Source organism: Salvia hispanica, chromosome 4 (assembly GCF_029641045.1).
Source record: "Salvia hispanica isolate PSC_SH4W2 chromosome 4, Shi_PSC_v1, whole genome shotgun sequence".
In the NCBI taxonomy this organism is placed as follows: Eukaryota; Viridiplantae; Streptophyta; class Magnoliopsida; order Lamiales; family Lamiaceae; genus Salvia; species Salvia hispanica.
This window is the reverse complement of record NC_142695.1, coordinates 14,586,982-14,612,283: the sequence shown is the minus strand read 5'-3', so window position 1 is coordinate 14,612,283 and position 25,302 is coordinate 14,586,982. Positions and strand designations below refer to the sequence as shown.

General features: G+C 34.9%; 2 protein-coding genes across 3 annotated transcripts; one reads left to right on the top strand and one right to left on the bottom strand.

Moving 5' to 3' along the window:
* Positions 1–2,447: 2,447 nt before the first annotated feature.
* Positions 2,448–5,388, bottom strand: LOC125193853 (putative late blight resistance protein homolog R1B-17). 2 transcript variants are annotated; one of them, XM_048091775.2, is made up of 2 exons: positions 5,288–5,388; positions 2,448–5,216 (listed from the first exon to the last, which is right to left on the bottom strand). In XM_048091775.2, the coding sequence occupies exon 2, from the start codon at positions 5,042–5,044 to the stop codon at positions 2,591–2,593; it is 2,454 nt and encodes an 817-aa protein (XP_047947732.2). In that variant the 5' UTR covers positions 5,045–5,216; positions 5,288–5,388; the 3' UTR covers positions 2,448–2,590. The 2 variants fall into 2 exon arrangements, with proteins under 2 accessions (XP_047947732.2, XP_088912163.1); XM_089056037.1 differs by having other exon boundaries at positions 2,448–5,388.
* Positions 5,389–21,792: 16,404 nt separating this feature from the next.
* On the top strand, positions 21,793–25,089 carry LOC125197130 (protein KINESIN LIGHT CHAIN-RELATED 3-like). Its single transcript, XM_089057085.1, has 3 exons — positions 21,793–21,968; positions 22,359–24,378; positions 24,552–25,089. The coding sequence occupies exons 2-3, from the start codon at positions 22,412–22,414 to the stop codon at positions 24,769–24,771; spliced, it is 2,187 nt and encodes a 728-aa protein (XP_088913211.1). The 5' UTR covers positions 21,793–21,968; positions 22,359–22,411; the 3' UTR covers positions 24,772–25,089.
* The last annotated feature ends 213 nt before the right edge of the window (positions 25,090–25,302 follow it).

Here is a 25,302-nt window from a genome sequence, read left to right as displayed (position 1 = left end):
ATTCAGTCGTGCTATTACTTCATTTCGTTACGTTTATTACTTCATTCAGTCATGCTATTACTTCATTCCATTAGTTTATTACTTCATAATGTGTTATGACATAATTATCTTTCAGTTGGGTTTAGGGTTATTACTTTATTCCGTTAGTTCATTACTTCATTCAGTCATGTTATTACTTCATTCCGTTAGTTTATTACTTCATTCAGTCATGTTATTACTTCATTCTATTAGTTTAGTACTTCATTCCGTTAGTTTATTACTTCATTCAGTTATGTTATTACTTCATTTCATTAGTTTAATACTACATCCGTCCCCCAAATTTTGACACAGTTTACTATTTTAGTCCGTCCCTCAAATTTTGACACACTTCACTTTTTACCATTTTTCGTAGTGGACCTCATATTCTACTAACTTTTTTCTACTCACATTTTATTATAAAACTAATACTTTAAAAGTATGACTCATATCCTACCAACTTTTTCAACTCACTTTCCATTACATTTCTTAAAACCCGTGTCGGGTCAAAGTGTGTCAAAATTTGGGGGACGGAAGTAGTACTTCATTTCATTAGTTTATTACTTCATTATGTGTTATGACATAATTATCTTTCAGTTGAAGTAAATTCAGTATATAATGAATGCGAAAAATTACTTCATAACATACATTCATTTAGTTCACTATGTAGTGAATATAGTTCATTATTTACTCCAGCAAGTTTTTATCGAATAAAAAAAATTTAAAAAATTTTAAAAAATTAAAAAAAATATTTTTTTTAAATATAAAAATAAATAAAAAATTTAAAAAAAACGTTTTTATTTAATAAAATATTAAATTAATTGTAAATTAATCTTAACCATAAGATTAAGAAAAATGAGTGGCTCAATTGGTCTATAGTTCGGTCTTTAAGAAGGGTTCGACATTGATCACAACTCTATATAACTGAGCTCATTTGTTGATAAATTTGCATAATATTCGACAGGCTTCTTATAGTAAATGGTTTTTATATGGAGTAACTACTTTTTTGTACTTTCCTAATTCTTGCACTTAGTTTTGAACTTCTATAAATAGTTGTATTATTTTTACCTGTATATATCTACAAATAAAAATTTAGGGCCACTCCAAGGACGGTAATTATAGCATTTAGCAACAAATCGTATCCACCCCTAAGAATATACTGAATATATATACTAATGTTTTAACTCATCGATCATTACCTGGATTCTTAATTCATTTACTAACCTCAATTGGCATTTATTTAGTGATGGTAAAACGAAATATCTGGATCACAACCCACTAATTAAAATCTGCTTCCGATCACAATCTCACTCTATCTTCATATCCAGGACATGCATGCCATGGCCTTTGTCTCTAATCATAACTAGGCTTCCATTTGTATTTTATGTAATGCAAATGGGAATGTCAATTGGGCCGACTTGTTCGAGTTCGGGCAAACTCTATCGATAACAAGCCATTCGTGTTATATAACTTTTTCAAACTTAAACCAATCTCAACTCTAAATTATCAATTTGGGCTAACTCTGTGAGGCCAATCAGACTCAAAACAATAAGTTCTTTTTTAACTTATACTCTATGGAGTATTTGATAGTTTTATATATCTATTTGTACGTATAGAGTATATTGTACTCCATTTCCTAACATTAGGTCTTAGTTTCCAATATATATATGCACGCACGCCTAAATCATGACTCCACCCATCACACATGATCCATGATGAAACCACTTCCCATATTGTGGTCGCGCACTGTGATTTAAATGACAATTGGTATCAAGAGAAAGAAATGCATAACATATAACCCCGGAAAGAAAATGCAAATTCTTCCAGCTTATTTATGGCAATGGTAGTTATGTTGTTATTGATGTTTGGTGCGGTTGCAGAAGGATCCTCATCACCTGCTCCACCGCCTTCCACCAATGTCCGACAAAAGGTGGTGGCGAAAGATCAACAGCCATGGCCAAAGGCGGCGGCTCAGCCTCTAAATGAGATGGAGGATGATGAAGATGAAGACAAAGACTATGCTATATGGAATCCAGCTCCATATTTTGCTGGTGCAGGATATGGAGCTCCTATACCTCATCCAAAGGATGTCCGATGTTAATTGTAACATTTCTAAATTTATTTTAGCATGTTCAACAGAGCTAGAGGAATATCAAATATGTTCATGAAATGCATTCTTTTATATTAACTTTAGGGTGATGTTGATAATCAGTGTTTTGTAATGTGTATAACTCGAATTATTATTTTATGCACGCAGCATACTCCTACTGTTTCTGTTAGAGCTGAGACATCGAACACAAAATCGAAAGACAAATACAGAATACGAGGTGATTTGATGGTTCGATCAATAAGCTACGTCCACTGATCCACGTACGGACCAAGAGATATTTCACTACTGATTCTCTCTTCAACAAACACTCAAGATATCACAGTTACTTAAGAAAATAAGTCTATATAAAACAAATCATGGAAATACATATTCTGTACACAGTATTTATGCTCCTTAAACTGAACTGAAAACTGAAAATGACCTATCCAAGATTAAAAAGCAAAAACAAAGAAAATATTGAGTAATTTAGTATATAAGATGAAGATTACTGGTGGTAAATCCCTCTTCTTTCATCAGTTCCCTGAACATCTCGTTCTCCTTCTGCTCCCAAAACTCAACTTCAACTCGAAGCTCTTCATTCCCATACTCCTCTTGCTCCTCTGCTATTCTCACCGCTGAAATGGCGGCCGACAAGCTACATTGTTTCAGATATATATATCTAAGTGTTGGTATTTCTCCAATGCCTGAAGGGATCTCAGACAATTTGGATAAGCCTACCAAAACAAGACTTTCCAAAACTGGAAAATGAGAGCTCTGTGCATTCCACTCTATCAAATTGTAGTATTTGATCTCCAGGTGTTTCAGTCGGACAAACATCTCTTCATCCAGAGTCCACTCAGGTTCTCCGACCACATAATCACCAGTAAGTTTGAGGACTTGAAGATTTGGCAACGAACCAATGGTTGTCAAATCTCCCCAAAGTAGGCCAGAGTTCCTCAAGGACAACTTCCTGAGTGAGCTCGGGTAGCTGAGGCTTAACGCAAAATCACGCCAATCTTGCCTCCACTTGAAAAGGCAATCAAGTGAATCCAATTTATTGAAGTAGCCAATGTTGTGCTGAAAACACTCTGAGCTAATCGCCTCTCTATTATAACGTATCACCAACTTCCTTATATTAGGCATCCTCTTACAAACCTCTTCACTTGTCTTGAAATTCTCCACTTTGGAAAGTGTTTGCAGGTTTGATAAAACAACTGCATCATCTCGGCTGCGACTCATAGGAGGATCGGGAAGACAAACCAGCTCCAACTCAATATGCCTAAGTTGCGGCATCTCCCAAATTTCAGAGGGTGCAATGATCTTTACGAGGTGACCTTTTATAATCAGTGTTTGCAAATTCCAGAGCTTCAATATTGAGGGACCCAGACACAGAGGCAGTAGAGGATCACGACGCATGTAGTCATCTATATCCGTCATCAAATTCAATTCACGCGAGAGGTACCGCAAGTTAACTTGCTCAAACTTGGCTTTCAGACAATCAACATCCAACCTAACAACTTCTTCACGCCCCATTTTAAGTATTTTCAACAATTTGAAGTGAAAGGGAAGCAGTCCGGGTTTGCACATCACAGCACGGACGAGATTTGCTGATTTCAGAGCATAAAACACTTCATGGTGAAAATAATCACCTCTGAATTCTCCTTCAATGACGAGGCGACGCTCTCTTTCTAAAGACCTCGGACTAAGCTTCAAGACACAATGGAACTTCTCATTTTCAGCCAACCTTATGCAGAGCTCTCTTAACAGATCATGAATGTTGCAAGATTTTATGTTTCCATTTCTGCTCCATCTATGAACTGAAACCAGATTCCTTTCCACCAAGTCCTTCAAGTGAGCCTCCGCAATTTCTTCCAAGCTTTGTTCCTTATTTGGTTTAAGGAATCCCTCCGCAACCCAAAGTTTAACAAGTGTTGAAGCATCTATAACTTCGTCTTCCGGAAACATCCCCATATACAGAAAACATGGCTTCAGATAAACAGGCAAGTGTGAATAACTCAAATATAATATATTCAAGCATTGTTCATCCTCTGCACAAGTCAAGATCGAGTTCATATTATCAGCAACGAACTCCCAATAATCCTCCGTCCTAGATGATTTCCTAAGATGGCCTCCAATCACAACAATTGATAGCGGAAGTCCTCTACATTGTCGAGCAATCTTCTTTCCAAATTTCTCCAGCTCAAAAGGACAATCAACATCATCTCCAAATGCATTTTGACAGAATAGCTTCCAACTTCTATCCTCATCTAACAAATCAATCACAAAAGGGAAACCACAACCCAAGTTTGATAGCCTAGTCGTTATAACAACACGACTCCTACTCCCATTATCCGGGAAGAAAATTTTAATCTCATCCCAGACTTGACTACTCCACATATCGTCTAGAACAATCAAATATCTATTGCACAACAACTTCTTGTACAGTTTATCACCTAATTGATCAACAGTTGTTGTACTACTGCTTTCCTCTTTGGAAGAGAGAATTTGTTTTAGAATTTGTACGACATCATATTGTTGAGAAATGGTAGCCCAAGCACGAAAGTCAAAATGCTCAGTAATGAGAGGATGTTCATAAACATTCGTGGCTAAAGTAGTCTTACCTATGCCGCCCATACCTACAACGGAGATGATTTGGCGGCTGCATTGCTGTCCGGTAAGCACATCCATGAGTTGAATCAAGTACTCATCAAATCCCATCATGGTAGTTTTTCTGGTGATAAGAGGCCTTGATGAATCAGCAGGAACGGAATATTTCGGCTGCTCATCTTTAAATCTGCTTCCGTCTTCAACTTTAACCACCTTTTTTTTTATGGAGTCCAAGTGTTGAATAATTTTCTGCAGGTTTTTATCAAAGGGTTTTGTATTGATTGCTTTCATAATCTTCTTCTTAATGCTTGTATGCAGATCGAGCAAGAACATGAAACTTTTTCGGTCTTGATTAACAGTGGATCCAGCAAGAATCTGATCGACTAGTTGAGATTCAATTAAATCTTCAGCCGCATGAGCTGCACCTATAATTTGGCTCTCCAGATCTTCTGCTTTGTTGCTACCTCCATGAGAAGTATAATTCTCGATGAAATCCAAGAGGAAACTGACATTTAGGAGAAGAGATTGGATCAGTTTTTCATCAAAAGAAAAGGAGTGAAGAGGATGATTCTGGACCTGATCCATGAGATTCATTAGAGACACTAGAGCTGCATAAGCTGCCATTTCTAAACTCTACTCTTTCCTTTCAGGATTTCAGCAGACAAATTTGATCATATGGAAAAGGTCAACTTTCCAAACATATCTCCGTGTAGACTTATGATTTAAGGAGACTTGAGTAGTATTAGGGGAGTGTTATATTGCTAACTCAATGCTTAATTGCTAACTATAACTCAATAATAGCTAATAGATATTCAAATTAAAGGCCTAGATCATCAACCATGAAATGTCAATACGATCAACAAAAAAACGTCAATAAGGCTATAGGATTAATTATAATAAAAATCAATAGGGGTATTAATGTCAAGTTAGTTATAACTAACTTTTAAAAGAAATCCCAAAACTTTAAATTCATATAACATATATCAAATTAAAGATAATTTTATAAGGTTTCCAGCGATATACTACATGCATATGTTCCGACGTCAAAATTTGAAAAAAAAAATTGAATATTTTTTTTGAATTTTCGTATTTTTTACGAACAGATTTATGTCAATACACCTTACATAATATGTCAATATTATGCTTGTAAAATGTCAATATGAAATTGTGTTGACATTATTATGTCTTCGTGTTGACGTATTTCATACACTGTATTGACATTATATTTCTAAACCCTAAATTTGATAATTGCTATTATCTTTTTAATATTAAAAAATGAAAAACAAAATTACACATGGCAAATTGTAGACCACAAGATTTCTAAAATCTTATGGTCTTAAATTAGTTGTAGTTAGCAACTAAGGGATGAGTTAACAATTGATCATTCCCCAGTAGTATTAATTCTTTTTGGACTTGTTTTACCAGCCTATATATATATATATATATATATATATATATATATATAGAGAGAGAGAGAGAGAGAGAGAGAGAGTAGTGATATGGGGCAAGTGCCCATTAAGTATATAACTAGAGAATAAATCTCAGCCACAAGATTAAAAAATCAAGGGCTGGTATTTAGTCATGTGATTTTCAAAATTGAAGCAGAATTACTTCACTATGTGAATGATTCGGTTCACTATAAGAATGTGGGGGCATAATAGACTTTTCAATGGTTTAAATGAAATAGGTTCAATTTGTTTCCCCATTTCCATATTTCATTCTCGCTCTAATTCTCTCCAATGTGATGGGATATCCTCTTCAATTCTGCGTTTTCTTCCTCATTCCCTTGCTAGGGTTTACTCGATTTTTCATATTTCCCACAATAAGGAAGATAGTCACGAAGAAGAGGGGAAAACTAAAGGTAATTTGTAATTTTTTTATTTGTTGAATTTGTTTTTCGTTTTATTTTAAAATTTCTGTATATTTTGTTATTTGTTATCAATTTGCTGGACCAGGTTCTTGATTTGTTGAATCTGGTTCAAAAATTCATTTGTTTTCTATTTGCTAAATCTGTTTCTGCATAAACTAATGAAAAAAGGAGTGAATTATTGGTTCACTCTGTAGAAATTAATGAAAAGAGGACAAAACTGAAGGTCTGTTGTAATTTTCACTTCAGCTGTTTCTCGATTTGGTTCATTCTACGTGAATGAATTAGTGTTGTGTACGAGTGGACTATATTGATTTTTCATCTTAGTGAAGCAAAAACGTTCTTAGAGGAAGTATTACATGGTTAGAGTGAAGTTTTTTTTATCTATGTTATTAGAGATCAGTTTTTTCATCTCAGTGAAGTAAAACGTGCTTAAAGTGAACTATTCCATGGTTAGAGTGAAGTGTTTTTGATCCATGCTTACAGTGCACTGTTTTTTCATTTCAGTGAAGTAAAATGTGCTTAGAGTGAAGTATTTCATGGTTAGAGTGAAGTGTTTGTGATGCATGTTATTAGTAATCTATTTTTTCATCTCAGTGAAGTAAAAAGTGCTTAGAGTGAAGTATTTCATGGTTAGAGTGAAGTGTTTGTGATCCATGTTATTAGTGATTTGTTTTTTCATCTAAGTGAAGTAAAATGTGCTTAAAGTGAAGTATTACATGGTTAGAGTGAAGTGTTTGTGATCTCAGTGAAGTCAAAACATGTTTAGAGTGAAGTATTCCATGCTTAGAGTGAAGTGTTTGTGATGCATGTTATTAGTGATCTGTTTTTTCAACCCAGTGAAATAAAATGTGCTTAAAGTGAAGTATTCCATGGTTAAAGAGAAGTGATTGTGATCCATGCTTATAGTGCACTGTTTTTTCATTTTAGTGAAGTAAAACGTGCTTAGAGTGAAGTATTTCATGGTTAGAGTGAAGTGTTTGTGATGCATGTTATTAGTGATCTGTTTTTTTAACTCGGTGAAGTAAAATGTGCTTAAAGTGAAGTATTTCATGGTTATAGTGAAGTGTTTGTGATCCATGTTATTAGTGATCTGTTTTTTCATCTCAGTGAAGTAAAATGTGCTTAGAGTGAAGTATTTCATGGTTAGAGTGAAGTGTTTGTGATTCATATTATTAGTGATCTCAATAACGGACCCAGGAGTTGAAACTCGTGGGGTCGAATACAATTGATATAATAATAAGCTATTTAAATAATTATTTACAAAAATTATTTATAATTTAAATACAGTACTATTCTAATTTATTTTCTAACTTAAATATTTTTAAAAATTATTTAACTTTTTTTAATATAATCACTTTGATGTTTATCAATAATTAGAAAATAAATCAACGACTTAAATAAAAATAAAATAATATAGTTATCTTTAATTAATCTATCTATCTTAGCTAAGTAATTCTTCCCATCATATTTTAGATAAAGGAGCCGACTAATTTGAATAGTAGGCCCGATTATTTGGCCCATTTCATTAACCTAGCTAATTGCTGAAGTACAAATTTCAAATTTAGAATTAAAACGTCTTCTTCCTTGTAATTCGTTTGAACTCTCCGTCCGAACTCTATTTCTCTTTTCTATTCTTTTCATTGTCATTTTCTATGTCCCCAAATACCTAATTAAAGGGTGAAGAATTGCAGTGGAGATCCTCCGCTTGAGGTTAAGACGGAGCTCTGTGGGGTCGAAGGTGGAGTTGCGCCGGATCTCGGAGGTCCATCAATGGAGTTTCCGGTAGCACTCGGCGGACGACGGTGGGGTCGGTCGACCCCACTCGACCCCACCTGGGTCCGTCATTGAGTGATCTGTTTTTTCAACTTAGTGAAGTAAAATGTGCTTAAAGTGAAGTATTCCATGGTTAAAGTGAAGTGTTTGTGATCCATGCTTATAGTGCACTGTTTTTTCATTTCTGGGAAGTAAAACATGCGCATAGTGGAGTATTTCATGGTTCGAGTGAAGGTTTTGTGATGCATGTTATTAGTGATCAGTTTTATCATTTTAGTGAAGTAAAATGTACTTAGAGTGAATTATTTCATGGTTATAGTGAAGTGTTTGTGATGCATATTATTAGTGATCTGTTTTTTCATCTCAGTGAAGTAATATGCTCTTAAAGTGAAGTATTATATGGTTAGAGTGAAGTGTTTGTTATGCATGTGATTAGGTTTACAATGAACTAGAATACTCTTTATAGTGAACTACCTCTGATATTCATGATAATGCATTGCAGAGAATGTATTTTTATCATTATTTGACAAAAATGAGTTATCACATGCAATGCAAATTAATAAAGGATGTGAACATAAAAAGGCTAAAAATGCCATGGAGAACAAAATCAAATGTAGAAGATTATGAAATTTTTTTGATGAGACATATGGAATGTTATTATGGTAGGTGGGAACAAGATTGGAAATGTGGATTATTTACAAGAAGCAAGGGAATACTCCAAAGACTAAGAGTGAAGTATTGCAGCTCATTAATGTTGTCGGAAACAACCATGAGTCATTGAAGAACTTGGCAACATCAAAGCATTATGAAGAATGTGGGAAAAACATGGATATAGATGTGGAAAAAATAAATGTAAACTTCATACGTTCATGAAATATTGTAGAAAACTTCATTTAAATTCAATAGCCAGTTCTTATTTTACTTTTAATATCTTGTTCACTATTTACTTCACTGTTGTACCTATTTACTTCACTATATGCATAATATACTTCATTATATACACAATATACTTCAGTGATATGGAAAACAGTTCACTATAATCAATATTTACTTCACTATAAAACATATTTACTTTCCTATAGAGCATATTCAAATGTTTACCAAAATTTTTTTAAGGATCGTGTTTGTAACTATAGAGCAGTTTTACATCACTCTACATTAGATTACTACAATGTATAATATTCCAACTTCACGGCAAGTATATATTCACTATAAATGAACCAAAACATGTAATAAGTGAACTAAAGACTTGTAAGCTATATTGCTCTGTTTTCATTTTAGTGAAGTAAAACGTACTTAGAGTGAAGTATTCCATGGTTAGAGTGAGGTGTTTGTGATGCATGTTTACAGTGCTCTGTTTTTTTCATTTTAGTGGAGTACAACGTGCTTAGAGTGAAGTATTTCATGATTAGAGTGAAGTGTTTGTGATGCATGCTTATAGTGCACTGTTTTTTCATCTCAGTGAAGTATACACGTATTTAGAGTGAAGTGTTTTTGATCCATGCTTATAGTGCACTGTTTTTTCATTTCAGTGAAGTAAAACGTGCATAGAGTGAAGTATTTCATGGTTAGAGTGGAGTTTTTGTGATGCATGCTTATAGTGCAGTATTTTATAATTTCAGTGAAGTAAAATGTGCTTAGAATGAAGTATTACATGTTTAGAGTATACTTCACTCTAAGCATGCAGAATATACTTCACTATATGCACAATATACGTCATTGTACTCTCAATATACTTATTGATATGGAAAACAGTACACTATAATCAATATTTACTTCACTATAAAGCATATCAATTATAATGTTGGGCTTGTAAGCAATAAAAAGAACACATATTAAGTGATGTATGTATATTGTGCTTATAGTGATGTATATTATGCATGCTTTATAATGTATAATGAGTATATAGTGATGTATGTTGTGCATATAGTGAAGTAAATTATGCATGTCTTATAATCTAATATTTTTTCATTTCTATGAAGTATATTGAGCATATAGTAATGCATTTAATATTTATAGTGAAATGTTGTTTATAGTGAATTAAATATGATGTTTGTTATTTTAATGAAGTAAAGTGAACTAATTTTATCTTAAAGTGCACCATCTTCGATCATCTCATAATTCAATTCATGAGATGGTGAATTCAACTCTTGTGATGAAATATTGAATTAGTAGATCCTGAAATCGACAATTGACGATGGAGAAATCATCTTTTGAGATGATATACAGATATAGTAGATGGCGAAATCCACAAGTGAGATGGAGAAATCAGCTCTTGCAATGAAGATTTTGCAATTAACAATGGAGATTGCAATGAACGATGAAGATTGCAACAAATCAACATTAGTCTTGCTACGTCTTGTTGACGCGATGGAATTTCTCTAGGAAAAGAGGAGTTCTACTGTTGTTACGATGCCGCTCCACATCGACGGCGTCGGAGACCTCTTAGTGGCTGGCGGTGATGGATGAGAGGGATATGAAGTTGCAGGAGGCGGAAGAGGAACATGAGGAGGCGAAGGCACGGGCATGGAGGTCTGCCGGTGCTGCGAGCGGTGGCGGAGCGAAGGAGGGTGTCGCCGAGTTTGATTTTGCGTGAGCAATTCTGGATGAGATTGAATGATTCCACCATAAAATTTGATTTCCAATAATGCCCTTATTCTATATTTGTTAATTAAATATGAAAGGTTTGTTGCCTACATTTTTAGCCTTTGGATTGACATATTGTATGGTTGAGATTTATTCTCTAGTTATACACTTAAAATTAGTTAGACCTTGATCACTCCTCTATATATATATATATATATATATATATAGGATTGTGATCAATTGAGATTATTTAGGCTAATTGAGAAATGAGATGCAATATCAGCCACTCATTTTTATTAAATGAGTGGTCCAGATTTTGCCACACAATAAATATTTTTAGATTAATTTAATATGAAAGGGTAGAATGGTAAATGTTGATTCCTTACATCTGGACGCATTGTTGGGAGAGAAAAATTGGGTTTCGACCTGAAAATCCCCAAAACAGAGAAGAAAACCTCTCAATCTCGACTGCAATTGAGCGGCGAGGCATCAATTGGGGAGTGCTGAAGAAGAGCTTATGCCCGCCGTGGGGGTGACGCGGCGCGGATGCGCCGGTGTGCGATTTCCGTCTCGAAACGTAGGGTGAAACGGAGTGGTGAAACAACAGAGGCTATGGCAGCTGTGAATTGAGCTTGCAGCGATCATGTAGCGCATGTTTGAGCGCCGCCTGCGCCTGCGATTGCTCTGATATGACGGCGACGAGGTGGTGGCAACTCGATCATGTCTCCGCCGGAAGAGCTGCCACAGCAGGGAGCCGGACGCCGTCGCCTAAAGTGACGGCAGACAAGCTGACGAAGTCGAAATCTAATAATCAATCAATTAACGCGGACGGCGAATTCAGCTTCGTGTTCAGGCAGCTCGCCGGAATCACGAGCGCGAATCTGAGGAGCGAGCCGTCGCCGTTCCGGACTTGGCGAGCGCTTGGAGGAGCTTCGACGAGTAGATTTGCTGCTGCGTCTCCGATTTCCATTTGATTGGTGAGTTTTGGTGCTGATCGTTATTTTCTGCTATATCGCGGCTATGGATTTTCTTCTTGTTCCGTCTCCTCGTCGACGATCTACCGGAATTTAGTGCTGGATTTGCTGACAGGAGTGATGATGACATCTTATTAGCTGCTGCTTTTCAATGAATCCAACGAATTTGATTTGAAGATTTTGCAGCTGCAGATTCAACAATTAAAGATGAGACAAATTCAATACCACCGCCAGATTATGGAATTGGATGAACTGATTTCAAAGATTGATTCATCAAAATTTGCTTTTGTTATAAAATTTGAACTTTTTGCAAGCTTGATTATTAATTCGTTTATGGAACTGAAAGTTTTAGGTTTAGATTATCAATTGTGTTGGAGTGAGGAATCAAGCTTAATCATAATGCACTCTAGGTGTTTGGTGATATTTCCTAATTGGGAATTAGTTGCTAAGAGTTAGATCCTCAATTTTAATGTCAACTACGCACCTATAATGTCAACTACATATAGGTGATCGGAGAAGGTGAAATGCTGATCGGAGATGGTGAACTTTGGGAGTATTTCACAAAAACAGGAACCCGAAAGCTCACTCTGCATGTCTGTTTAAATTTGGGAGTAAATCGTTTGATAGGGTGAGATGCACTTCAATTTTTTTTCTCATTTCACCGCATCTCTCATACTCTGTTTCTACTTTTCTGGCTAATTCTATTTTCTTTTCATGTTTTGATTGTTTGAGCTAACACTGTGTAGTTATTTGGTGAAAGTAGATCAGGTTTAGGTGAATTTCTTTGTTCTCTTTTCCATTTTTATTTATTTGAAACAAGCATTTTTGTTGTGGTTGTACCATGTTTTAATTCAAATTCATCTATTTTCTTTTCATGTTTTACTGATTTCTGTAAAATAGAGGCATTTTGATACGTCTCTGTTTTTTTTTTGCCTTGTAGTGCTTGCTGTGATGACTGTAGACTAAGTAGTTGTTTTTCCTTGATCATGATTTGATGAGTTGCTATTAACTTGTGTTTTTGCTATCAACATTTTTATGAGATTTTTGCTTCTGTTGCAACCATATTACCATATTTTTGCAGTAGTTGATTCAATTGTATTAGATGTGAACTCATTTGAGAGATTGATTTTCCAATATTTGCTTTTGTTATAGGATTTGAACTTTTTGCAAGCTTAATTGTTGATTTGTTTATAGAATTGGAAGTATTATCAGGAATTGGATGTCAACAAAACTTGGATTTGGGTTGCAGAATTTACCCCAAGAGAAGATGCCTCAACTTGTACAGATAATCAGGAAGAGGGATGAGCATTTGGCACAGGATGTCAATGAAATTGAGCTTGATATTGAGGCTCTTGATACGGAAACGTTGTGGGAACTTGATCGGTTTGTGACCAATTCGAAGAAGATGGTGAGCAAGACAAAGCGGCAAGCGTTGATGATGAACAACAATCCAGCTGCTGGAGTTTCTATTCCCTCCAGTCCTGTTACTGATGCTGATGTGGTAAGTTAAATTTGCATCAAGATTTTTGTCTTTTTTTTGGTGTTTTCACTGTTTATTCATGTTGTTGGTAATGTTGTGTAGGGCACATTGAGCGACAAGAATGATGATTGTGGCAAGATGATGAAACAAAATGATGAAGAAGATGTAGATATTGATGACGATATGCCAGCAACGAGTTTCCCTGTTGTTGTGGAGATTGAGTTTGTGAAAGAAGGTGTTGTTGGGCAGGAGAATGATGGTGTTGTTGGACAGGAGAATGATGGTAGAGGCAATGGCAGCAGTAGCTCAAGCAGTTCTGGCAGCTCAAGCAGCGATTCGTCATCCTCGAGTGGTATTGATACTGATTCTTCTTGTGTTTCTACATTGTGTTGGGGGTGAAAGTATGGAAAACGGAAACAGAAACAGATGTTCATTCGTTTGAGCTTGTTTTTTACAGATTCTGATTCAGGGAGTTCCTCTGGTAGTGAGTCCGACGCAGATGATTGACCAATTTGATGATTGAACTTTTATTTGATGATTGAATTGGATGTCTGGCAGTTTTATTGCTTTTTCTTGCATGTTAACTGTGATATCTCAACTTTGTTTTAGTTTATTTGATATTTTGACTATTGATATGTGAATTATAAGTGTTATTTTTTAGTTGTTGACATTCGATATTCTCGGTATTGATATGTCAATTGTAAGTGTTATTTTTTAGTTGTTGACATTTTAATACGAGTTGTTGACATTCGATATTTTCGGTATTGATATGTCAATTATAAGTGTTATTTGTTAGTTATTGACATTTGATATTTTCGATATTGAAGAAATGTTAAATGTACAATTTTTTTATTGTTGTTGGATGATTTATCAAGTATGAAAGGAACGGAAAATACGTAAAGAATTCTGCTTTTGAGGCAAATGTTACGTGTCTCTCTCTTTTATTTCTCCAAATTAAAGCATGAAATATTTTGCACTCTGATTGTTTGGTAATATTTCTCATTTGAAAATTAGTTGCTAAGATTTAGTTATCTCCCCTTTTTAATATCAACTATGCATGTCAACTACCTATATAATCTATGTCAACTACTGTCAACAACTTATAGTTGACATTATACGTGTATAGTTGACATGATTATGCCAACTAGGGGTATTATCGTCATTTCATTTCTAAAATGGCGGAATATCGAATGTCAACAACTCGTATTAAAATGTCAACAACTAAAAAATAATACTTATAATTCACATATCAATACCGAGAATATCGAATGTCAATAACTCGTATTAAAATGTCAACAACTAAAAAATAACACTTATAATTCACATATCAATTGACATGTAGTTGACATGGCTTGAAAGTGTAGTTGACATGGCTTGAAAGTGTAGTTGACATGACTTATAATTTCGTGACATGGCTTGTACATGTAGTTGACATGGCTTGAAAGTGCAGTTGACATTACTTATAATTGTTGACATGGCTTGTGCATGTAGTTGACATGACTTGTACGTGTAGTTGACATGGGTTTTTTTTGAATTTTTTTTACTTTTTTTTTGAAAAAAAAAAATTAAATTTTTTTTCAATTTTAATTTTTTTTTTTATGTCAACTACACAGTTGTTGACATTTGATGTCAACTACATAGTTGTTGACATTTGATGTGTAGTTGACATGGATTGTACACATAGTTGACATTATATGTGTGTGCAGTTGATATGATATGGCTTGTACGTGTAGTTGACATGACTTGTACGTGTAGTTGACATGGTTTGAAAGTGTAGTTGACATGGCTTATAATTATTGTTGACATAGCTTGTAGTGTAGTTGACATGGCTTGAAAGTGTAGTTGACATGACATATAATTGTTGACATGACTTTTACGTGTAGTTGACATGACTTGAAAGTGTAGCTGACATATTACTTACTTTCAGAAACATCGTAGAGCTTCCACCAACATACACAAAATCTATTAGTCAATTAAAAAATTTAACAATTTCGACACGAGGATTCAATATCTCACAAATCTTATTGTTCCAATTTTTAGATCTACAAATTCCAATTCAGGAAAAATGAGTAAAATTGCAGATCTCACTACAAAATCCAACAAAGAGTAGAAATCAATGCTGTCGGCGAGGAGCTCTTGGCATCCATCTCGAGATCGGGCAAAACGTCGCCGTCTTCGATTCCGAGGAAGAGATCGTTGAAATCAATGCTATCGAGCAGAATGACGCCTAAGAAATCGTGGAACTCGACAGCGTCGATCGAGAAGCCTTCCATTTCGCCTTCCATATCGGAAGGCGAAATGTCAACATCTTGTCAACATCTTGTATATAGTGTCAACAACTAAAACAATTCTTGTAATTAAAAGATAACTACTATTTTATGGCTCTGCACATCATCATCGTCATCATCAATATTGAGAGTGCTGCTTCTCACTCTATTCCTTACAAGATCAAGATGTTTTCCTCTCTCTCTCTCACTCTTTCTCTCAAATAGATCAATATGTTTCTTTCAGGAACCAAGAAGCTATGGAAATCTTAGCTCAAGAGGCAAACAGAGAGGGAGATTAGATATGGTAAGATATCAAGACCAATAAAAAATCAGCAGAATTAAGTAAGACAGCAACTCCATCAAGAACAATTTCAGCTCAAGAATAAGAAAAACAATCCACTAAAAAAAATCCCTCATTGAAAAGAAAGGAAACATTTGCTAGAAAAACAGAACACATTCAACCATCACTATAAACAAGAAAAAAGAACATTTTATTCTGGAAAAAGATCGAATCTTAATAATTAGATTAGAGAGACAATTCACTCTAAACTTTCACATGCATAAACGCACACACCTTCTGAATCAATTCATCAAACACCTGGAGAATCCGATCGAGCTCCACCACCTCTGCCGCCCCCTTGCGCTGCTGGTGGCTCCAAAACGGCACAAACGCTCTCTTCACCTACTGCAGCACGGAGAAGAGCTCCGGCGGCACGCCCTGCGGCGGCTGCTGCTGCTTCGTGATCCACCACGGCGACAACTCCTCCCTCGAAGCCTTCCTCCTCTCCAACGGCTTCACCGTCCCCCCTCCCCCCCCCTAGCTCGATCCCCTCAAATTTGCCATGGAAATCCTCACCGACCTCCAACCACTGGAACAGCCGGAGCAGTAGCCGGAAAAATCAATCGAATCCATCTCTCCTCCTCCAATTGAACACAAAATCAGATTTGGAAGGTCGAGAATCCACGAAATCACACTCCTATCCTTCCGATTCTGGAAATTGATTTACAGAACGAAGCAATTGCTCGTCAGCAACACATTGCAAGCCATAGGAGTCGGAATTGTGCTCGGCACGATCTACATCAACATCGGATTAGACAAATCGGGGATCGAGAAGCGATTAGGTCTCTTCGTGTACACACTCACCTTCCTCCTCTCCTCCACCACCGAAACCCTCCCGATCTTCATCAACGAGCGACCAATCCTCCTCCGAGAAGCCTCCAGCGGCGTCTACCGCCTCTCTTCCTACCAATCCGTCTTTCAGATTTTCCTCTTCATTCGTCATTTAGATCAGCGAGATTTTGAATGCTTACGTTTTGAATTTTGAAGATCAGCGAGATTTTGCAGATGAAGATTTGAAGATTTTGGAAGAGAGATTTTAGAGAAATTTTAGAAATTGGTTTGAAATCAGTTTGGATGTTTCACGCTTTTTTTATTAAAGAAATTACAATTTTACCCCCTTGTTGACATAATGTTGTATTTGTTGACATTTTGTTTAGCTTGTGGATTAGTGGCCCATATTACATCTCATTTCTCAATTTAGCTAAATAATCTCAACCTAACAAGACCATATATATATATATATATATATATATATATATATATATATATATATATATATATATGAACTCATTCACAATTCACACTCATGAAAAAAAAAACGTTTTCCTCGTCATCTTCTTTCCACCATACTCTTACATTTGAATAAATATGGTAGTCCACAATATTATCAAATTTTAATATCTGATCAATTGCTAATTTATTTTCTCATGTTGCTAAATTGCTAACTTATCAAGTGTATTAAAAATGTTAACCCATAATTTTATTGAACTTCAATATAATGGGTTGATATTATTATGTATTGACATTTTTAATACACTGTATTAATGAGTTAACAGAGTTGACAACATAAATAGTTAGCAATATAACGCACCAGTGTCATATTTATAAATGTTATTCAAAATTTATAAGGATTGTGATCGAAAGCTGATACTTTATTTTAATGGACGTTTATTGTGAATCTTGTGATAAGAGTAGATATTTCGAATAATGGACGTTTTGCCATCACTGAATAAATACCAATTTGATGTTAATAACTGAAAAAAAATATCATGCATAGTAATAATCCATGACGTAATCAATTACTACAACATTATTAAGAGCAGCTTGATTATATAGATTAATCATCATTTTGTAACGTGTGTTTTTATCATATTTTATTATTTATCTTTTATAGTAGTACTAAATTGTTCGTGATGGATGGAGAAGTATGCTGCAATTTGCTAGACTCATTTATTTATCTATATTGAGTACTCCTTCAGTTTCGCCATAGTTGAGTCATTTTACTATTTCGGGAAGTTTCTTCATAGTTGAGTCATTTCCATATTTGGTAACTTTTTCTCTCTCTTACTTTACTCTCTCTTACTTTATTCTCTCTACTTTATTCACTTTATACTTTATTCTCTCTACATTTTCCTCTCTTACTTTTTTATCTATTGAGTGAACTACATAAATGGTACCTGATATTTCATTTTTGCACGTAAATGGTACCTGATCTTTATTTTATATCGTTTTTGGTACACAGTGACAAAAATAACCCTAGGTACCAAATATGTGATTCTTTTTCATGGAGGATATTTTTGGAAATTTCAATTAAATAGTACTAAATATGTGATTATTTTTTCTTCCTTTCTTATTTCTCTTTTTCTTCTTTTCATTTTTTCTTCATTTTCTTCTTTCTTTTTAGTTTTTTATACATACTACATCTTAGTTTATGTTTCTTCTTCCTTCTTTTTTTTTCTTCTTTTTCTTCTTTCTTTTTAGTGTTTTATACATACATCTAATTGCATTCATAATATAAATAAAAAAATAAAATACCTAATAAATTAATTATTTAAATTAATTAAATCAATTGAATATTTTTTATTAAATTATTTTATACTCATTTTAAGGTTGAAACACCTAACTAAAAATATTCAACTTTTTATATCATTATGAATAAAATTCACAATGTTAAATTTTCATTAAGGCTATATTGATTAGTTGCTAATTTAATGTAAAATAATACTAATAATAAAAACAATATTTTTAATAATAATTATAGCATAATATTATGTGATTATAATTTATATAATTATACTACAATTATTTATTAATTACCATCGACTTTTAGTATTATAAAAATAATATTATTATAATAATTAAATAGAATTATAATTATAATTAAATTTAAGTATATTTGAACGATATTAAAAATGAATTAATTATTAATTTATAACATCAAAATAATAATATTAATATTGATTAATAATAATAGTATAAAGAATAGGAGAATGAGAGAAGATATTATAATATCATTTTTGGTACTAATTTTTGTATGTCCAAAATACCTTCTATGACATAAATGAGAAAATATATTTGTTTAAAGGGCATTGTGGGAAGAAAATTGCATCAGATACCAAAAATGTGATTTATAGGTACCGAAAACGATATAAAATAAAGATCAGGTACCATTTACGTGCGAAAGTGAAAGATCAGGTACCATCTATGTAGTTCACTCTTATCTATTTATTTAACACACCCAACATTCATTTCTAAAACTCCGTGCCCAAAAGTTCCGCCTCAACTTTGGCGAAACGAAGGGAGTATTTATTATTAGTAGTAGGATTTTTTTTTCTCGAAAAGTTGCTATGCGTCATTTTGAAGGTGTGTTACGTAATGCGTCATTCGTTATAATGTATAGTATTGCAGACCCTACATTGCCAAATTAAATATGACCTAACTTTTTATTAAATTATGCGCATAGAGTAACATAATTATACAGGTTTCCCAACTAGTTCAGCCTAGATGAACTAGTTAACAATAAGTCAATAATTATATCTTAATCATTTCATCCTTTTGATGACCGGTATGTGATCTCTAAAATACTCCCTCCGTCCCACTTAAAATGCAACATTTGAGAATCGGCACGAGATTTTATGTGGTGTTGTTTTGTGAGTTAATGAAGAGAGAGTAAAGTAAGAGAGATAAAAAAGTAGAGATAGAGTTGTTTCTATTTTAGGAAACGTTTCATTTTTAATGGGACAACCAAAAAAGGAAAACGGTGCATTTTTAATGGGACAGAGGGAGTATATAACTAGAAAAGAATATGATGGCTTAATATACATGATTTCCATGTTTGATTGTCTTCATAAAAAAAATTCTGTTATATAATAAGTGATTTAGCCATAGTATATACGTGATTTTGTTCAATTACTCTTTGTTGTAATACAAAACTTATAAAGAAAATTTTGGTTGAGTTGGACTATGATATAGAGATAAAAATATGTTTTTGTATTACTATATATGTTAGATTGAATTGAGTTATTAATAAATATAATCAGATTCTAACAATTGAAAAAGATCTGTACATATTCTATCAAATCAAAAGTTATTGTTGAACTAGTTAATTCAGATCAATCTCATTGAATATAATAATTTAAAAGGCTGAAACGCATTTAAGTTTCACATGCATATACAAACATTATTTATTAGCTGGTGGTTTCAGCTGTGAGTCATATTTATGAACTTTCATATTATATGGTTTTTATTTCTTTAATGAGATGTAGGGATTGTACATTTATACCCAATTAAAAATGCATAAACATTAAGATAGTAAATGCAGCCCCATGTATAGTTGTATAGGCATGTAGATAAGTAGATTATAATTTGTTAAAATTATTGAAAGCACTTAACTATAAATTCTGATGTTACTGTACCAATAACACCATAATTTAATAATTTAACGAGTGATAATATAATATACAATCAAAATATGACTTGTTATAATTTTGATTTAAATAACTCATTTGCTAGTAATTTAGTAGTACTCCGTAAAAGATTTATTCACTTAAAAAGCAGTTAAATAGTAAAAATATTTGAGCATTAAGCTGTAAACTTATTAATTACTCCTAGTAATAATTTTTATTGAATCATGTGACTGCATAACTTTATCATGAATGAATTTCCTATACAAATTTTCACTCACCTAACAGCATACTTTGATTTTATGCAACAAAGACGGTTCAAGACTGTCAATTTGCGAACCAATATTCTTCTATAATGTTAACTATTTACATTAAATTTCTTTAATTCGACAAAAAACAAAGAATACATTTTAGGGTAAAAGTTGACATAACAACTGTATGATACCTGTAATACCAAGTTAAATGGGACCCCATAAAGTGGAATGCTAGATCACTTTTGATAATTCCATTACTTTATAAGTTGAATCATTGTACTAGTCACAACTATTTTTACCAATTACTCCCTCCGTTCCATAGTAATAGAGACGTTTTTTCATTTCCGTCTGTTCCATAGTAATAGAGTCATTTCCCTTTTCAGTAAAAGTCAACACATTTTTCCACACCTACTTTACTCTCTCTTACTTTTTTCTCTCTTCATCTCTCTACCTTTTTCAATTTTCCACTTTATTCTCTCTTTACTTAACTCACTTAACACAATTTTTTTAATCTCCGTGCCAAAAAGTTTTGCCCCCATTACTATGGAACGGAGGGAGTACTTAAAAAAGGCGAAACAATATATGATGTATGGCAGTTTTTGTACATTTGGGATTTGGCACTGCAGAATATTAGAGTTAAAAAAATGTAGCGCACTTCATAGTAATTAGTCAATTTGCGTGCATTTTGTTATGGAGTGTAAATTTTATTTTTTGCTTGTGTATCTAAAATAAAGTTATGCAATTAACTGTTTGAAAAATGATTATAAGCACCTTCTATCCCTACGAAAGTAGTACTCCTAGTATAACCAAGTGATTCATTACTAAATTGAAAATACATTTATTTATTCTATCACCATTAATTCATAATAACTTGACACCGTACAAAATTGTGTTGTGATGGGATTAACCCATGAAAAGATGAGGTTGCCAAATAAGACTTCAAATTGGAATTTAACATGCGATCATACAGGTAAGGGTATATCAGTAAAGGAGCCACCGACCAACCGCAGAACTCCACGTGGCAAGGCAAAACATTAAAAAAGGCAAAGCGTCAGTTGCAGATCATATGAGTTGGGGAAAAGACGCATTCCACTTTTGTCTGGCATTCCACCTCTGCCACTTTCTCTCCACGATTTCCCATTTCTACCCTTACTGTTCTTTTCTAATGCCGACCCTGTCCCTCCTCTCTCATCGCCGAAATTTTTTATATACACAGTATACCCATTCTTGAAAAACCCACCAAAAAGACAAGAATTTTTCCACTTCTTCTCTGTACAGTCTCTATTCCTCGACATGGGTTTCTGCTAAAGGTTTGACCTTCATCGTCTTTTATGTTTTTGGTGTAATATTTGCTCTGTTTCTTGTTATTTTGTTTTCAGTTTTATGGCATTTTTTATGCTACCATGTGCTGTAGGAGTACTAAATTAAACGAGTTCTGCTTTGACTGTGGAGTACTTATGCTTGTTCAAGTTCTTAGCTTTTCTCGTTAATGGTTCCTCAATTCTGATTTCGGTGTTTGACTTGATCGGTTAAGATCTGTTGGAACTTGTCTTATTCGCAAGAAATTCACTGTACACGTGTTGTGAATTCATGTTTTTCGATCTATTTGTTTCTTTCAGTTTGATGATTGTATTTTCTGACTATTTATCACCTTGAGTTGTTTCATCTGAATTAGTTCTTGGACTGTCTGAATCTTGCAGGAGGTGACTGATTGTGTTTCAAGAGATTTTTCTCTATTTTTCATTTGCTTGGAATGCCCGGAATTGTGATGGATGAGATTCATGAAGATGGGAATCATGGGATAGTGAATGAGGATGGAGATTCTAATTCTTGTAAAGACAATTCAGCTGTGAATAACACACCTGCTGCCGGCCAGGTCCCAGAAGCTCCACACAATGGGGATGGCGGCGACAATGCAGAAGGGGGGGCTGAGGCCTCCATTGACCAGCTCTATGAAAATGTGTGTGAGATGCAGAGTTCTGATCAATCACCATCTAGGCATAGTTTTGGATCTGATGGTGATGAGTCACGGATTGATTCTGAGCTGCGGCATCTTGTGGGAGGAGAGATGAGGGAGGTGGAGATAATTGAAGAGGATGAAGAGCTGCAGAGGCCGTATAATGGCGATTCTGGTACGAAGAAAGGTAGTTCAGTGGAGAATTCTCAATCTGTGGATGTTGTCACCCCTACTGCACAGTCAAACAAAGCTTCTAACTTGCAGTTAGAATCTGAATTTTCTGGAATATCAAGTTCAAGTCCAAAGAGCAAGAGTCCAGCAAAGCCGCCTATTGATAGGAGTAGTGAGAAGAGTTCTAAGAAAACGTCTCCGGGTGGTTTGTTGAAGAAACACCGGAACTCTGCTGCTGGGAGTGTGAAGCTGCAGAAAGGAACTGAGGAAAATCCCGATCTTGGGCCGTTTCTTCTAAAGCAAGCTAGGGATTTGATGTCGTCTGGGGATAATGCTCGGAGGGCTCTTGATTTAGCTCAGCGAGCTGCTAAGTCGTTTGAGAAGTGTGCTGAAGGGAAGCCAAGTTTGGATGTGGTCATGTGTTTACATGTAACCGCAGCCATACACTGTAGCTTGGGCCAGTATGGGGAAGCTATTCCGGTATTGGAGCATTCGATTGAGATTCCTGTGGTTGAGGAAGGGCAAGATCATGCTCTTGCTAAATTTGCTGGTTATATGCAGTTGGGAGATACTTATGCTATGTTGGGCCAGCTCGAGAATTCAATTTCGTGTTACATGAGTGGTTTGGAAGTTCAAAAGGAAGTGCTTGGAGAGAATGATCCAAGAGTGGGTGAGACTTGTCGGTATTTAGCTGAAGCCCACACTCAAGCAATGCAATTTGACGAAGCGCAAAGGCTTTGTCAAATGGCACTGGACATACATAGAGAGAACGGAGCACCTGCTTCTCTTGAGGAGGCTGCAGACAGGAGGCTGATGGGGATGATCTGTGAATCGAAGGGAGACCATGAAGCTGCTCTCGAGCATCTTGTTTTGGCAAGCATGGCTATGGTGGCTAATGGACAGGAATCAGAAGTGGCTGCTGTTGATTGTAGCATTGGGGATACCTATCTCTCTCTAAACAGATATGATGAGGCAATTTTTGCTTATCAGAAAGCACTTACGTCTCTCAAGACTTCTAAAGGGGAGAACCATCCGGCCGTTGCTTCTGTTTTTGTTCGTCTAGCCGACTTATATAACAAGACAGGGAAGTTTAGGGACTCGAGATCCTACTGTGAGAATGCCCTCCGGATCTATGAAAAGCCCGCCCCTGGGATTGTTCCTGAGGAAATTGCTAGTGGCCTCACTGATATCTCAGCCATTTATGAGTCGATGGAGGAGCTTGAGCAGGCGCTGAAGTTGCTACAAAAGGCTCTAAAGATGTATAACGACGCTCCAGGTCAGCAGAACACAATTGCTGGCATTGAAGCTCAGATGGGAGTTCTGTACTATATGCTGGGAAACTATTCTGATTCTTACTCCTCATTTAAAAACGCAACAACAAAGCTTCGTGCTAGTGGGGAGAAGAAATCAGCTTTCTTTGGCATTGCATTGAACCAGATGGGCTTAGCTTGTGTGCAGCGCTATGCGATAAACGAGGCTGTTCAATTGTTTGAAGAAGCAAGGAGCATTCTAGAACAAGAATATGGACCATACCATCCCGATACACTTGGAGTGTACAGTAACCTTGCTGGAACTTATGATGCTGTTGGAAGGTAATATGCTCAGCTCAATACTAATCATACTAGAAATTAAGTCATGAAATGCTAGAAATTTTAAAAAACTAATTGGTTTGCGAAAGTTGGTTGAATCGTTTATGATAAAGTTTTATGGGGCAAGAAGCCGGTTATGTTAGGTTTTCATCTCGAATATGTCTGGTTTCACACAGGTTGGATGATGCAATAGAAATTCTCGAATTTATAGTGGGAATGAGGGAGGAAAAGCTCGGGACAGCACATCCAGACGTCGAAGATGAGAAGAAGAGGCTGGCTGAGCTACTAAAGGAGGCAGGCAGGGTCCGGAACAGGAAAAACCGGTCACTGGAAACGCTCCTTGATACTAGCCAAAACACGAAGGCTACGAGCAGCAATGGTGGCATTAAGGTGTGAGAAGGATAGCTGTACAGAGATCTTTACACAGTTTTTTCTTTTTCCCATACAACATTAAAGAAAACAAAAAAGAAAAAGAAAAAAGGTATACATGATTGAGTTTGGTGGCCATTGATTGTTGCTGTGCACATTGAATGGCATTTTACAGGTTGGGATTTTGATTTATTGTATTGAATCAAGCTGTAGTAGTTGTGGAGAGGAGTGGTTCTCTTGTACAGTTGTACTAATTTATTTTAATCATGTTTTTACGGTGTATATTTGGTCACTTGTACATTGTTAAAATATGGGATGATGTTATTTATATTAACCTTCAGTATCTATTTGTTGTGATTATTTTGAAATTAAGAATGGGTAGAGATAATTGAAATTACAATATCAAAGATATACAGACCAATAAATGGTGAAGTGGATGGGAGCCCACATCAATAATTCAATCATGATGTGATGATAAATTTAGTTGGTACAATACAACCGCTTCTGGTTGTTACTTGTTTTTCTTACTTACTGCTTCTCATTCCCCATCAATTCCAG